At 33.5% G+C, this 15,865-nt stretch overlaps 1 protein-coding gene across 6 annotated transcripts in view; it reads right to left on the bottom strand.

The window, feature by feature from the left end:
- Positions 1–15,865, bottom strand: part of LOC143223112 (Y-box-binding protein 2-A-like) — a 49,202-nt gene that overhangs the window by 16,030 nt on the left and 17,307 nt on the right. For 5 of the 6 annotated variants that reach the window (XM_076450597.1, XM_076450593.1, XM_076450594.1 and 2 more), the window contains 3 exons: positions 15,554–15,643; positions 9,546–9,677; positions 8,963–9,115 (listed from right to left, as the gene is read on the bottom strand). In XM_076450597.1, coding sequence (XP_076306712.1) covers positions 8,963–9,115; positions 9,546–9,677; positions 15,554–15,643 — 375 coding nt within the window. The remainder of the gene's footprint in view (positions 1–8,962; positions 9,116–9,545; positions 9,678–15,553; positions 15,644–15,865) is intronic. The other variant, XM_076450598.1, reaches the window with a different exon arrangement.

The raw sequence follows: 15,865 nt of genomic DNA, 5'->3' as shown, positions 1-15,865 counted from the left end.
AAAAGTAAAGAATATTCAATAAACTTTCATGAAAAAATTAACTTGTTCATACAATCCTTCACATTTGCTTCTATAAAACAGTCAGATAAACAGCAGAAAAGCATATACGATATGAAATTAAATGTCCTATATTTTATTAATGAGCCTTTTCAGGACACTTAAATTTATGGTAATAGGCAGTAACCATTTCTTCTATAAAGTAGGTATTATTTTTGGATTATGACCAAGGTACAAATTGAGAAGCTGCTTACAAATTTTGCAGGAAATAAATGATTCACAAATGTAAATTATTCACATTTTAAGTAGTTTGTTTTTGCACCAGGGTTTTAAAAGTCAATATATCTGCACCAAGTCATTTCATATAACTAACAACTGAAAGGTGTAAGATTATAAAATTATCTATTTTTTAAATAATTACATAATCTGTTAAGAACAGCTGAGGGAAACTTACTTTACATAATAACAGCTGTGAATAAGATTTATAATGTACTTATTTGTCAAGTTTTTCTTTTTTGTCCTATTCATCTAGAGTTGGCTTTAACTCTTGTCAGTTTTCACATGCTGCTCCTCTGGCATTAGTGTCTTTTTCGCTTATGGTTTAGGAAGCTGCTAGTTACATCCTGTAAGATTCTGAAAACTGTGTGGTTGCCTTTGCAGCAAGTTCTTTAATTTTTTAACCTCTGAAAAAATTTTTTAAAGTAATATAACATAGCATCCAATTCAAATAAATAATATTAATATAATTTGTAAGCTTCCTGATTCAGTTTTGTGTTATCTCATTGCTCTTTGATTGACTGCATAGAAACTTTGAACAAAACTATTATGTTTGTTGTACTCTGAAAGAAATACTTTATGACAAAGGCAGGTGAACATTAAGACTTAATTTTCCAATATGAACAACAATATTTGAAATTTTAGTATTTATCTGCCATTTCAAGAATAATACTCAAATATCAATCTTTGCCATATGCTACAGCAACATAGTCACCAAAATTAAAGATTCACTACTTTGTAAAATCAATTTTTAGCTCTAGTTTTGCAAAGCTATAACCTTCCAACCACTATTCCCACCAAAGAACCTTTTTCAGGTTTTAGGCAAATTTCAGATGTTGCACTTTTCAACTAACTGTAATAAACAATTTAATGCACATATTTACTTCTCATGCCTGGTACATGAAACAAAATTACAAGTTCAAGTTATTCAAAGCAACTACAAGCTGATAATCTTTTAAATTTGGATATTTATATTTATAAATGCTTTTTTCTCATCCCTTAATTAAGGTACAAAAATATTCTTTTAGTTTGTCTATTTGCATAAGCCTTAAATCATATCTATATTAATGAATACATAAGAGCTACCATTCTTTAAAAAATTGAGTATCCTGAGTGAATAGATTACTGAGAAAACTGACTTTGAAGAGCATATCAGATTTTGTACTTTTCTTGTTTAGCTGTATTGTAAAGCAGAAATGGAAATCTAAATGATACAGTTAAATTAAATGTTATTAGAAGTTAATTTTGGTGAAAATGTATTCTCTATTTACAAGATCTTAAATGTTACTAAATAGTATAAAAAACTTACCCATTTTGCATATCCCACACTAATATAAATAACTATTATTATTTTAGTAGTAAATTTAGGATATTAGTATTTTTCCCAGTTGTTATTTATGCAACAAAGTTCAAGTATGCAAAAAAAAAAAAAAAAGGAGTTAATATTTGTCAGGATGTGTAGCCCACTGACTAAATTAACCTCACTTCTGACTAATTATTCATATTTTAGAAATTATTATGAGCTGTAAAAAACGTTAATGAGTCTTCTCTGAGACTCAGGTAATGAAAATGCACATGTAGAGGTTGTTTGTGAACTTCTGCAGACTAGGTACTATACATGTCAACAGTTTATACACCATTCTTCCAGATATTAAAAACAAATATGTTGAAAGTGTAATCACGATTTCAACATCATAATTTTCCCAACATGTAATTAGTTTTTAATACTCAGCTCATTCATTACTCAATACACTATCACACTCTATTTCTGAGTAAAGAGTTTTCAATTGTATTCAATTATCAGTGTCACATTCAAAACTTATTTAAAAATTATCCATGTGTATCAATAAACCTGGCATCAAAATTTAGTTTAGAATTAAACTTTTTATATAATCTAAGTTGTAAATTCTTAACATCAAGAAGTAATATTTTTAAACAAGTCTTACACTTCATTTTTTTTGCATCATGTGATAAGACAGTTCTATTTTTTTATAATTTCTGAATTCTATAATAGGCTTTTACAGTTTCCAAACAATTAGAAAAATAAACAAGACATAGTTACAGCCAAGAATCAAAAATATGAACCTCCCAACTTTGGGATTTGCTGTGTTATCAATAAATTCGTCAAACTCACCAAAGAAGCCTCTCCCTTCTTTCACTTTTGAAATTGCTTAATAATCAACTTTCAATAGAGATGGACATTTTTACAGCCAACATAAATAAAATATTTTTATTCTATATAAATTTTAGGAGTCATCATTAAGTTTTCTCATTAACTGTTAGTTGACAGAAATGTTGCTCCAAGTTCAAGGGACTTTTTAAACCAATTTATAAATTACTTAGAAAGAAGGATAAATTATAGTAGTTTTGGAACATTTTCTTTTACTAGCCAATACATGTCTTATGTTCACAAATGCATATCTGAATGCTACACAACTTCTTTTTTGAACATCCAAATCTGTGAAGCTCAAGAAGCTTATGGAAAAAAAACCTCTTAAACTTATCTACATGGGTGTTCTTTAAAACACGTCACATGGTAGGGTGAAGATATATGTACTATATTAAAAGTTAGTAGTATCAAAACTAATGATTTTAAATGCATACAAAGTGGTCAAATGGTTGAGCAATCTGTCCAAGCCTGTGTCGAAGGTTAAGCCCTTACTCAAGTGCAAACAAGCTCTATTATGTAATACATACTACAAATCCTTATTATTATTATTAGTGTTTATAATTATTTGTTATATTTTGTTATATATCTTTAAACTAAAATAATTAAACTGTAAGAATAAGGATCTTTTCAGCTTTGTCTAACAAAATTTCAGTTAAATTGAAAAGTTTGAAATCTTACGAGCATTAATGTATGCATTACATGACTGATGTTAACATTAACTATAATGCATGTATCTAATGGACTCTTTCATTAATTCATTGCTTCTAAAGAGAGACATTACTGTTTATGTGACAATTATGGCAATAAAACTATAAAATGAAGTAGAAGTGCAAATTAAAAGGGTAACAGTTGAAACCGTTAAAGTTAACATTTTCATATGTTGAAAATGCATTTCTGATAGCTTCTCACACACAAAACTATGTGCCTATCTCAACCTTCTTCCTGCCCTCCTGCACAAATTTTGAATATGTAAATAGCTTCTGACCACCCTCCACCAACACTACTGCACAACCTATACAGTTTTACCTCCTCTTACACAAAGTTAGAATCCCAGACCAAGAAGGTGAAGGTGCTTTTATAGGCAACTAGCAGTGAAACCAAACAAAATGCAACTGCTTAGAAAAACTAGTGTACTTAGAGAGTAAATTAAAGCACACATTAGATACCACACTACTTCTGGAATAGGTACATTCTTCACCCTATAAGAAGGAAATGAACCTGACAGAGGTAGAAAAAAGAAGTGCACAAGCTCAAAACATTCCGAGAAATGCAATCCGTGGTAAAAATATGGCTCGGGTTTGATGCATCCTCTGCTTCAAAAACCATACTGAAAAGAAGCTTGCTCTTGTAAGTGAAAAGCTATTCTATGAACCAAAAACTTGAATTGAACTTGACACCCACATGAGAAGAAACAGTAAGTCAGGAGACAGTTCACTAAAATATAATGACAGAGAAAAATGACTAGCCTTGGCTAGGTATCTACCCAACTTCAACTGGACATAAGAGGTTCCACAACTTATCCTCTGCATTAAGAGATAGGAGGATGAGAATGACCCAGATAAAAACAAAGAGTAACATAAACATCATGGCAAGGGCATGTGGACCGCGTGATATTTTATATATTCTTATAAGCTCCTTATCGCTGCCCCATTTAGTGCTGTTTTGTTAAAGTACACATGTGCCAATGCTCAGCAATTCCTGAGAGCAGCCACTACCAAATCATTGCCAACAATCATTTCATCATTCAGTGTGCCTCATACAGAATATACGCACTCACCTGCTATGTATGCACATTGTGTTTGGAATGTTTTTTCTGGTGCTTTTCACCCATCATTTCTTGAAAAAAGCCTGCAAGTGATGTTAGTGAATCTAAGATGAAAAGGAAAAGCATATGTTGGATGTGAAACTGCAACTGTTAAGGCAGTTGGAAGTTAGTGAGAGTTAAGTTAACATGGGTGTTTTTTAAAATTGGCAATGTCCATGATAAGAACAATTATAAAAAATGCAGATAAGAGCTTCTGCAACTATGACCTTGAAATTGTCAGCAACAAAGGTAGTTTCTTCAAGAAGCTATTTGCTTGAAGAAATGAAAAGAAGACTCAGTATTTGGGTGGATAATTAAATGCACCAGAACATGCACTTAACTCAACTGATAATGGAAAAGATGGAAGCATCTTCACACATATTCAAGAAGTAGATACATCCGAAATATTTACAGCTAGCAGTAGTTGGTTTGATATATTAAAAAAAATACACTAACCTCTACAATAAATGTATCACTGGTGAAATGACTAGTGGGAATACATAGGAAACCCAGAAATTTCTTGCAACTCTGAAAGCCATCATCAAGCAAGGCAAGTATCCTCCTGAACTTGTCTTTAATGTGGATGAAATGGGCCTTTTTTGGAAAAGGATGTCTTCTCGTACTTTTATTTCCCACAAAAAAAACAACAACATGCATGAAAAGGACTGGTGAACTTTCTTGCTAAGGGTCAATGCTAAAGGTTATTTTAAGTTAAAGCTGATGCTTGTATATCATTCTCAAACACCATGAGCAATGAAAGGAATTTTAATAGTCTAACAGTGATTTGGGAATCAAACAAGAAGGCTTGCATGACAACTGATTTTTTTTTCAAAATTGGTTTGTTTCACATATTTGCCCACCTGTGAAGTGCAACATTGAACCTAAATAACTGTTGTTGCTTTCTAATGCTCCAGGCCACCTTGATTATCTTCACACACATTGAACCTGCATTTCTGTAAAAGTAGTTTACTTTCCATCCAACACCACTTCATTAATATAAGGAATGGATCAGGGAGTAATATCCAATTTTGAGGGGTGCAGCTAGCCTAGTTGCTTTGCACCATAAAATACCAAGCCAGCCAACCAACCAGCCAATTTTAAGGCCTAATACCTCTGCTGTACATTCAAGCAACTTGTGGAGAAAACATATGGTGAAGATAAACAATCCACCAGGCAATTTTGGAAAGACTACAATATTATGAATTCCATAGCTAATATCAGAGCAGCCTGAAATGAACTGACTCCAAATTGCATGAATGGAGTACGGAAGAAGCTATGGTGAAAAGCATGCAGCAACTTGGAGGAAGTTGAAGAGGAATTGGTCATCCAAAACATCTTCGAACTGGCTAATGAAGTGGGACTGAAGGGTGTTAAATGAGGACAATCCTTAGGAATTGCTGCAGACCCATGACAAGTCTTAGCAATGATGAAGTTTGAGAATTAGCACAGCAATGCATCCAGAGTGAATCTACAGCCTCTGATGTAGAAGAGGAAACACCAGTGAAAGAACTTACTACAGAATTTCTCAGCAACAGCATCACTGTGATTACACAAATCATAGACCAGTTCACAGATAATGACCCTGACTATAAGCAGAGCTAAGGCAAAGCAAGGTGTTTTGAAATGATATCCTACTACCAAGAACTGCTTTGCGAGAGAAAACTGCAGAAAAAACAATCAACTCTTAACACCTACATCATCAAGAAGCTGAGGTTAATGGAAGATCCACAGCGCAGTCCCTCGTCTAAAATATAATTAATAATTTTCATTAATAAATCACTTAATAAAATTTTGCTATTGTTCTCTTTGTATTTTCACCTATCTAAGGTATACATGTTATAATGACCCCATTTAGTGCTGTTTTGATTAGAGCTCCAAGTTCTGAGAGCATATCCTGAGTGCCAACTGGGATATTACTGTACATCAACTCCAACTGTAAATAAACAGAGTGTCATATGTCAAACAACTGAAATTATGAAGAGGAAGTCAGCATTCAGCCCAAATAGGACAAACTCCCACGGAAGGAGTACAAAGTACAACAAACATAACCTGGCAGTATGGGGTCATGTTGCCTCCACTCAACTGTAAGAACAAAGAAATACCTGTAACTAGTATTAAGAGCAGAAACCTTAACTCACCCAACCATAAATGCAGGGAAGAGAATTCCTATATCCAGAAGTACAAGAAAGATGTGGAACATTTGCTCAACTCCAGGAACAGTGTAAATATATCCTGTTGCTGGTATTATGATGCAAATGAAGTTATTCAAACTCAACAACCAGAGCAGAGAAATAACCTCTTGCTACTGGAACAGGGTGGTGTCATTCCAAACCTGGTATTATAAAGAGGATCCAGTGTAGACTGGTCCTGCTCCAATCAACAGCTGTCCACCTGGGAAGAAACATCTAGAAGAAATGGAACAAGGGAAACTAGAATTAACCTCTTTTCATCAAGTGTATAATTGTAAGTATGTGTGGAAAATTGAATTTCTACTTCCCATTCAGGAGGAGCCTCCTTTATCTACCACCCCAGTGACTGAAAACTGGTAAGTGGTAAGGATTCTATGTTCCATTTGGAGAAAAAAGGGGCAAAAATAAATGTGGTAGGGATTGTAATGGGTGTCTATTCTGAAAAGCAGACTATCTTACATTCATGGAATCAAAAGGTTGGCAGGAACAGACAGAAATCCTCTTTTGTTTTACTTATGATAATCCATCAGTGATGGTCCACTACTGAGTTAAACTTATGAATACCTGTAGACATAGGAATATATTCCACAAGGCATGTCACTAGTGGTCTCATGGAACACTCAATCTTTACAGTGAGTGTCATAGCTCTGCTGGTATATAGTGCAGGTTTGAGTAAAAGCACACCTGACCAGGCAACACTTGCCATGGAGTGAGATCCTATGAGTAGTGGTGAAAGAAGGTATCTGAAAAGAAAACAAACAAAATGTCATAAAAAGACATACCTAAGTCAAAGGTGAATGGACACGTGTAGAATCATCAATATCCACCTGAGAAAGATACAGCCACATAGTGCAAATTAAGGAGTAGTACATATTCTGGCCTGAACAATTTGTTCCAATAGTTGGTGAAGATGAGCAGTCAAAGGTGATATATTACAATTTCAATAAGAAGAAATGTTGAGGAGACAGTGACCTTCTGTGCATAACTCTGAATACATTAGGGGACAGATCATGGGAAACAGAAGTATTCCAAGTAATAATATGTCAGAAAAGTTAAGCCCAAAAGAAGACAGTACATGCCACATATCACCACGCAGAGTGAACATTACAAAGAAGCCAACTGGTAATGGAAGTACAGATTGGAGATGTGAAATAAAAAAATGGGTATGAAAGCCAAATGGATTTTCTGGGTAACAGAGGTCTTAGAGTAAGGATGAATCTGGATATATGATAACATAAGAGGAAGAGTAGAGGATTTTGTTTGCATTAAAAACAAATGTCTGATCAGCAGGGCAGACCAAAATAAGAAGATGCCAGAAAAGGTAAAAATAGTTTTCTTCCCCTTGATTGTATTCATTCTCAGAAACATTGTCATATTGGAATTGACAAGAATCATGAGCTGAACATAGGAATCTACCTCCTGCAAACTAAGACCTGTACCTCCTCAGCAGATAAAGCAAAACCCAATGCCTAGGTAATCATACCAGAAGCATTGCTTACATTAACAAAAATTTCTGTTATTAATATGTTGAATTGTAAAGTGCTTCTAACTTACTATATAATTAAGTAATTATAAAAAAATAAAACAACTGAATGCAAACAATAAAAAAAACTGTTGAAAAAAGTTATTGAAATTTCAAAGTACAATTAAAAATGTTAGTTACATGGAATATACACATATCTAAATGATGTTATGCCAATCAAAAAATGATGATTGACCAGGAACATTAGAAGAAGCTAGCTGCACCAACATAGGTGGTGCAATACTATTAGTGGAGGGTGGGGTAACATGCTATATATATATTTATTCAAAGATGGCACAAAATTTGTGGGGTATATAAACTGGAGCACTGAGCTTCACACTTTTTTAGCAATACTTAGGAGGCACAAAGAAGATCAAGACAGTTTTGTGTCAGAAGGGTTAGATCATATCTGAATTAAGTATTTTGAAAATTTCTAATACATTTGTCAGTCAGTGTAGGGATAAAAAAAAATTGTTTTTATTTCATATTTGACATTGTTTTTTTCACTGTAGTTAGCATTAAGATAGAGAAAATGAGTGATAAAATTTAAAGTTTCACAAAAAAGGAATTTTTGATATTCATTTAGGAGGTTTCTGTTAAGTTTAATCAAAGGAAGCATAAAAGTACTAGGTTAAATTTTTTTTTTCTGTAAAATCACTTTTCACTCAAACCAACAATATAAAGTCTTTGTAAGTTCACAGACAAAACTGGAATTTTTGTACAACAAACTTGTGAGGCACAGTACAAGTATGCAAATAAATCTGTAAAACCTAACAGGGTGAAGTATGGGATTATTTAGATATTGGTTGAAACCACATGGAATAACATGTATATACAAGCCATTTGCTATTATATACTTTAAATGTTCAGACACTAAGTAATCAAGAGATTACAAACTAAAATCAGCATGATCAAGACATATTAAGTCATTCACATTTTTCTACAAATTATTACAGTTTCCAATAATTATCAAAATGTTAACATTAATTCTACTCTCTACAAACTTGAAATTTGTCTCTTCTCTGTGGCAGCCCTTGTGAATGGTGGTTATAGCCTTGAAAAAATGGTCCTTTACTCCTTGGTGGCTCTAGTTGTTCTTGGTCTAATATACCTTCAACATATCGTTCTTGGCTCTCTTCCCAGTCATTCACTTGATCCTATTAATTACATGTAGGTTTTCCTAAGCAAACTTGTGAAATCAAAACAGCAGAAATAATGTAAAAAAGTACAGTTCTATTTAGAAATCTCAGGTTAAGCTTTGACATATCTAATGTATAGAAACAATAACTGTTCACAAGTGAGGCAATATTAAATTTGGCAACAGAAAAAAAACCATGCTAAAAAACAAGGCAAATAAGATCATTACACAACTTACGTGTTGATACTTTTGTTGCATCAAATGTAATAAAATGGAAAAAAGTCACTGTAGGAGAGCTAACAAACACATTATGTTTTGCTACCTTTGATAGCTGAATGTAAAAGGAACCTCAATATACATTCTTATCAGTGTGTTTTAATTAAGTGGTTTTGATAAACATTGAAGTATCAAATGAACTGACATGTTTTTAACACAAGAAAACCATCTACCCATCGTGGAGGTCTATGTTGAGTGGAACATCTGGGAAAGAAACGCCCATGAAAAGGCCGTTTATCAGCAGCATACCGACTACCTTGAACAGGCATTCCATCTGGTCCTGTTACATTCACTGCTTCATTTCCCTTTAATATGACACAAATACATAAATTAAATAAAACATTATAATTTTCCTACACTAAAAATGTATTTTTGATAGGCCCTTACTTCCTCTAAGCTATTCTCATCCAGTGGTGCATTTGATATGGAAAAAATATTATTTCTGCATTCTACAAGCTTTAAAACTCCCACCCATCTCTGACTATAGAGATTCAAATGCATCTCCCATGCAAATAATCATGGGATAACACTCCATCAATAACAGTGCAGCTCCCTCTAATTCATTCTATCTAACTATTGCTTCACGTTTTGGCAGAAAAAGGAAGAATCAGCTTTCAGTAGGAAGGAAGAGTTGGAAGTGTGAAAGGAGGTAAGTATCTATTGGAAATAAATCTTTAGTATAGGAAAATTATAACTTCTGATACAGTATATTACCTCCACTCACACAAATAGCTTGAATCCCACATTGAAAAAGTGGAGGGACCAGTGTGAAGGAAAAAAGAAGCAATTATTAAAAGCATTCAAAGAACATCCCAAAGAATTGATCCTTGTAGTAAAAGATCATACTTGGGAGACTGTACCAATTCTGCACCAGGTATACTCTTTGCCCTATGTGGAATAATGTTGCATATATAGATGTAAAGATGGAGGAGCACATCCAAGTGGGAGAAAACTATGGCAGGATAGGGTTCCAAACTTTCATTATTTATTATTTTATTCCACAAAACATTAAAGTGGATATGATGAAAAGGATGTACCCCTAAATGTAGAGTGGCTAGAGTATAATTGACAGTAAACAGCAGGTCAACTACATCCAAAACCCATTCTTCTGGTAATAAACAGGGATGGAGGATGTGAGAATCATACTTTTGGCAAGTGATCTACAATCAAAAACCTTACTACCGATACTGACATCCAATGTGGGGTTAGGAAAACGATCATGTTTTAGACCTGAGGAACTTATGTACCTACAACAAATGAATGGGGCACATGATAATGTGAACAATCAATCCAGGAACCAAACATCAAGCATTGAAAAGATATCTATGTAATGTAAATCATCTCACTCAAATTTAAAATGACAGGAACCACTTCATACACAGCAACATCCTTGGAATAATAAGAATATAAAGGTAAAGAGGAAGAGAAAGAACCATAGTAATCTGCAAGTACCTCCATGGATGGAGTAACAAGTGTATAAATGAGTGAAAGACTAGAGACCTTTACAACATGTATTGGGACTTATTGTGGTTGAATTACTGGAAACTGATATCCATGTGGGGGGGGATGAGTGATCCCAACAAAATGGGTGAACTGCAATTTTGATAGCTTACTCCATTTTTACATAGTGGGGAATACATGATCATCTACATCAGTTAAAAATCACCACCCTACTCTCAACTGAATTGAGTTAAATTAATTTACATATATTAATTTGTATTTCATTAACACATTCATGAGAATGCCTCTACATTCCACCATCCCAGTGGCTTGGAACTAGAAAGTGGTTATGACTCTGAAACTCCACTAGAAGAAAAGAGAAAAGAAAAGGAAGGGAAAGTCTGGAGAAATTACAACACCTGAGACAGTGGAATGAGTGTCCACAAAAAACAGGCCATACCAACTTATTCAATACAAGGCATGGCAGGGATGGGCAGCTATTCCTTTTTGCTTTACCCATGTAGTCCACCCATGAGTACAGTGTGGTAAGGGCAAACTAATTAAATAAACATACTGAGTGAATAAACCTAAAAGGAATCTTGTGGAACATGTCATCTCAGCAATGTGCATTTTTTGGCCATGTAAATCATAATATGCAAGATTCATGATCTTACAGTGCAGATCGATTAGAAATATACCTGGACTGGCACCGATCACCACAGAACAAAATCCAGAAGGAAAAACAGGAACATACCCTTGAACAAAATAAGGAGGTATATATACTAAAAGGTAACGTATTCAGTCACAGTCTCAAAAGAGTGAAGGATGGCAACAGGTGAGTGATAGTACCCTGACAAGGAAGAAACAGCTACACAAAGCAGAGAATGAGAGATTAACTTATGAGATATCGTCCCAGTACTCAACAGATGAAGCACCTCTAATGGATGACATACAGGGAAAAGGGAAGGTGCATGACTGCAGTGATGACACCAAAAATGGATGATGGGAAAAAAAGCATAAAATGAATGAAAGATCAATGATATCACAATTCAAACCCAATGGGTAAGGGAGGAAGGAGGAAAAAATTACAAAGAAGTGGAGTGAGGGAAGGAAACCATGAGAAATGGATTCAATGTAAAGAGGCCAATAAACAATGGAGCAACCTACAGCATATACTGGACAGAGAAAGTCATATGGATTCCACCAACATAATATGTGGAATATGGTAAGAAACAAAAAAGTCATAGATCACTAAAATGTAGGTTAATAATATTGATCCAGGACAAAAGAAACAAACTGAGCTGAAAACCAACGTAGTGCTAGCCAGAAAAAGTCAATAAGAAACACTTGAAACAGAGTGGAATGGATGAACAAATATTTATGTAAGAAGACTGATGGAATGAGAAACAAGCTAATATTAAAAACTGAATGTAAACCTGTTTGTACATAACTACAGCTAGGTCAAGTGGATGATGAACCAGTGTCCAAAAACAAAAGAGGTAACCAACTGGGAAATGATAAAAGATTCAAAAACATATGGAGGAGTACCCCACAGGAGGAAGAGCCATAAAAATTAGGTGATTTCAAAGATAACTCCTCAAAAGAAAGTGTTAGGACTGGAAATTCAATTAACAACAAGGGCAAAGCATTTGGAATATGATCCTCCAGAAGAAATATGTCAAGTATGCTAGTTCAAATATCTACTGTTTACAACAAAGGAAACAAGAATGACTTTCCCCTTGAAATGGAATATAATAAGTCAAATCTGTTAAGATCCAACATCTTGGAGGATATAATTAACTATCAACTTCTATATAAGAAAAAAGGAAATTTTAATAGGAATACCTGAAGTAGAGGCTCAGTTACACAAAACTACTTTGAATGCATTTGTAGAGTAGAGTAGAATGGATGATTCCAGGAGAGGGATGTTGAAAGATACACACCCCAAAGAGACTAGAATATTAGGTATGTAAAAGGAAAAACTTATCCAACCAGAAAATCCAACTACCCAAGCTGACTGTGGAAGGTCTAGATGACTATAATTTAACAGTGTAGGTAAAGTCCCCCAAAATGTAAACCACTGCACAGAAGACATGGAGCTTAAAAAAGTCCAAAGGTCAAGGCACAAAACTGGTATCAAATTACATAGGGAAAAAACAAAGATAAGAGCATGTACAGTGAGCATTCACAGTCATGCATAAACAAAAATGGATATTAAAATAAGGAAGACCCATGAAATGATTGAGGTGGTACTGATCGATCCAGAACCCCAATTAGCAATAAGTAAGCAATATGAATGAAGAAAACTGGAGGTAAGACAGGTGAAGAATAGAAAAGTGCTGAACATATAAAATGATAAAATATGATATCTCAGAATTAAACAAAAGAGAAACTAAAAAAAAAAAAAAAATTAAATATAGAATCACAGATACCCCATGTGATGCTGAATGTGCAGGATTAACTTTATAAAATGGACCAGTGGAGAAAAAGAACTGACCCTAAGTTCCTGTTAACAATGGACGGTAAACAAACAGCAGTATCCTACCATACAAGATCCCAGGAAAAGAACAGAAGATGGCAAAAACTCCAATATGGAGAGAAGGAGGAGGATATATCAAACAAAAATCACTAAATATATGTGATACACTAAAGAAAGGAGATAGAAGGTAAACTTTAACTGTGGGAGAGTCAATAGGGTAAAACTAAAAATCTAGGTAGGGAATAAAATGGATAGTATTAACAGAAATGAAAATGACAAAATCAGGAAGAAAATCTGCCTGGTAGTAAGCTAAGGAAAAAAACAAAATCAAGCATGTACATACTCACTCTATCAAGAAAGACAAAGATCATTGTGAAAACATGTCATGAAAAGGATAATATACTGAGAAAAGATAACACACACTTGTTAAGCCTGACTTAACAGTAAAGAACAAATGACATCACTAAGAACTAAAATAAAAACTTTACCTAACAATAAATAAGTGCAATATTGGGAGAAGTTTATGCAGACTCTGGCTAAAGGGATTAATGCAAACAAAGTGAATAGAAAGAAGAATAAAAAATAATTACAAAAATGAAATAGACACGGCTGTATAAAATTAAGTATGTAGTAACAATAACGTGTATGAAACATGATGTATGGAAGAAAAAATGAGTCAAAATTAATGATTCACATGCCTATAAGATGAATTATAGTTAATCCAAAAAACAAAATACTACAATAAGACTGAGCAAATGGTTTTGAAGAAAAGATACAACTAAGACTAACTGCTAACCTGAACTTGAATACAAGTATTTACTCATATAACAAAACTTATGTTACCCAAATAAATCAATAATAGCAACGAAAACTAAATTATTCAAAAATGATAACAATAGAACATGTTATCTTTTCAATGTTGGTAAACTGTGCAGGCCCCTACACTTGAGGCAAGGTCTGACTTAAGTCAACTCACTGGATGATCAATCTTCCAATGGAGTAAAGTTGAAAATCTACCTGAAGCCTGTGCAAATGTGCTTATAGAACATATAACCTTCAATGTGGTAATGTAGCATTCACAATACAAAACGAATAACCAAACCACTGTAGTAGCAAAAAGATTTAAGATATTTGTAATGAAGTAATACGTTTTGTAACTGGGTAGAAATATATAAAACTCAAGAAGTTACAAATACCACTAATGTATAACACAGAGTAAACTTGTTGACAGAAATTAATAAAAAGATACAAAATATAACTTGAAGAGAGCACAAACAAATGATACAACACCAGTACTACTAAACAAAAGATTGATAAAATGGGATAGAGGAAGTCGCATGCATTAAAACAGTATGTTGCACTCTTAATGGTGGGGGTTTGTTGCACGATGATTTGTATGCAAGATGCATTTGAATCTGTAAATTCAAAGTGGGGTGAGAGCTTCAAGGCTTGTGAAAACTTTTACATACATAGAGGGCAGCACTGAAGGAGAATAGCTATTTATGAGAGAAGAGGTAGTGTACCTTATCAAAAACACTTTTTACATGCTTTTCAAACATTCTGCAGAGCTTTTTTACACTAAAAATATTCAGATATTTCACATTTTGTCTGTACATAAACTGACTTCCACACTAATAACAAAAAACATTTTATATTACATGAAAATCTCACTTCTACATGACTACTGTGTTAAGAAAATATTATAAAGTTGTTATCAGTAGATACATTTCTTAATGATTATATACCTTAGTATTACTAACAAATTAATATTTAACAAATGTAACTCTTATTACAAGCTTATTCCAATATTTCAACTAAGAAAATTGTTCAAAATATAAGGTACAGGCAAAGGTAAAAATTATGAAGCACTGTATTATAAATGCTCAAAGTTTTCTCACTTACAAACTGTCACAGTACCATTGCAAGAAAAATATTTTAATCTTTTTCTCAGTGTGTGTGTGTGTGTGTGTGTGTGTGTGTGTGTGTGTGTGTGTGTGTGTGTGTAAACTTTTAAATTACCACTACAGAAAATATACTATGCTCAACTCACAAAATACCTTTGTTACATTATTATTAGTAGAAGATTCTTGATTATTATGTTTTAACACTGCAAGTTAGTTTTCCTGGTATTCCAACAAATTCTATGTAATTTACTTGGATAAACTAACAATTGTCAAACACATCATGAAAAGAGTACACAAATATAATCATAAAAAAGAACCACTCTGAACAAAACACCCTGTATTTAATTGAAAACTTTACCTTTTTACCCACAACAACATCAAATTCAACAGTTTCACCTTCTCCCACACTACGGACAATCTTCTTAGGGTTGTTCTTTGCTATAGCAGTCTATAGTTAGATGGCAAAAATAACATCATACATGAATATAGCAATTTTTGGTTTAAAACAAATTAGAAAAGTAGTTCTTGATAATCTTAAGTGTCATCACTGTAATGACTACTATTAATATAATTTGCTGAGAAACATGGTATCAAATGATCTCACAGTAAACATCTCGATCCACACCTTTCAGGAACTTTAGTTTACCCCTTTTCTAAAAACCTGCCTCAT

The sequence above is a fragment of the Tachypleus tridentatus genome, chromosome 8, assembly GCF_004210375.1.
Source record: "Tachypleus tridentatus isolate NWPU-2018 chromosome 8, ASM421037v1, whole genome shotgun sequence".
NCBI classification, from domain to species: Eukaryota; Metazoa; Arthropoda; class Merostomata; order Xiphosura; family Limulidae; genus Tachypleus; species Tachypleus tridentatus.
Note: the sequence above shows the minus strand (reverse complement) of the source record. Positions and strands in the feature narration are given on the sequence as shown.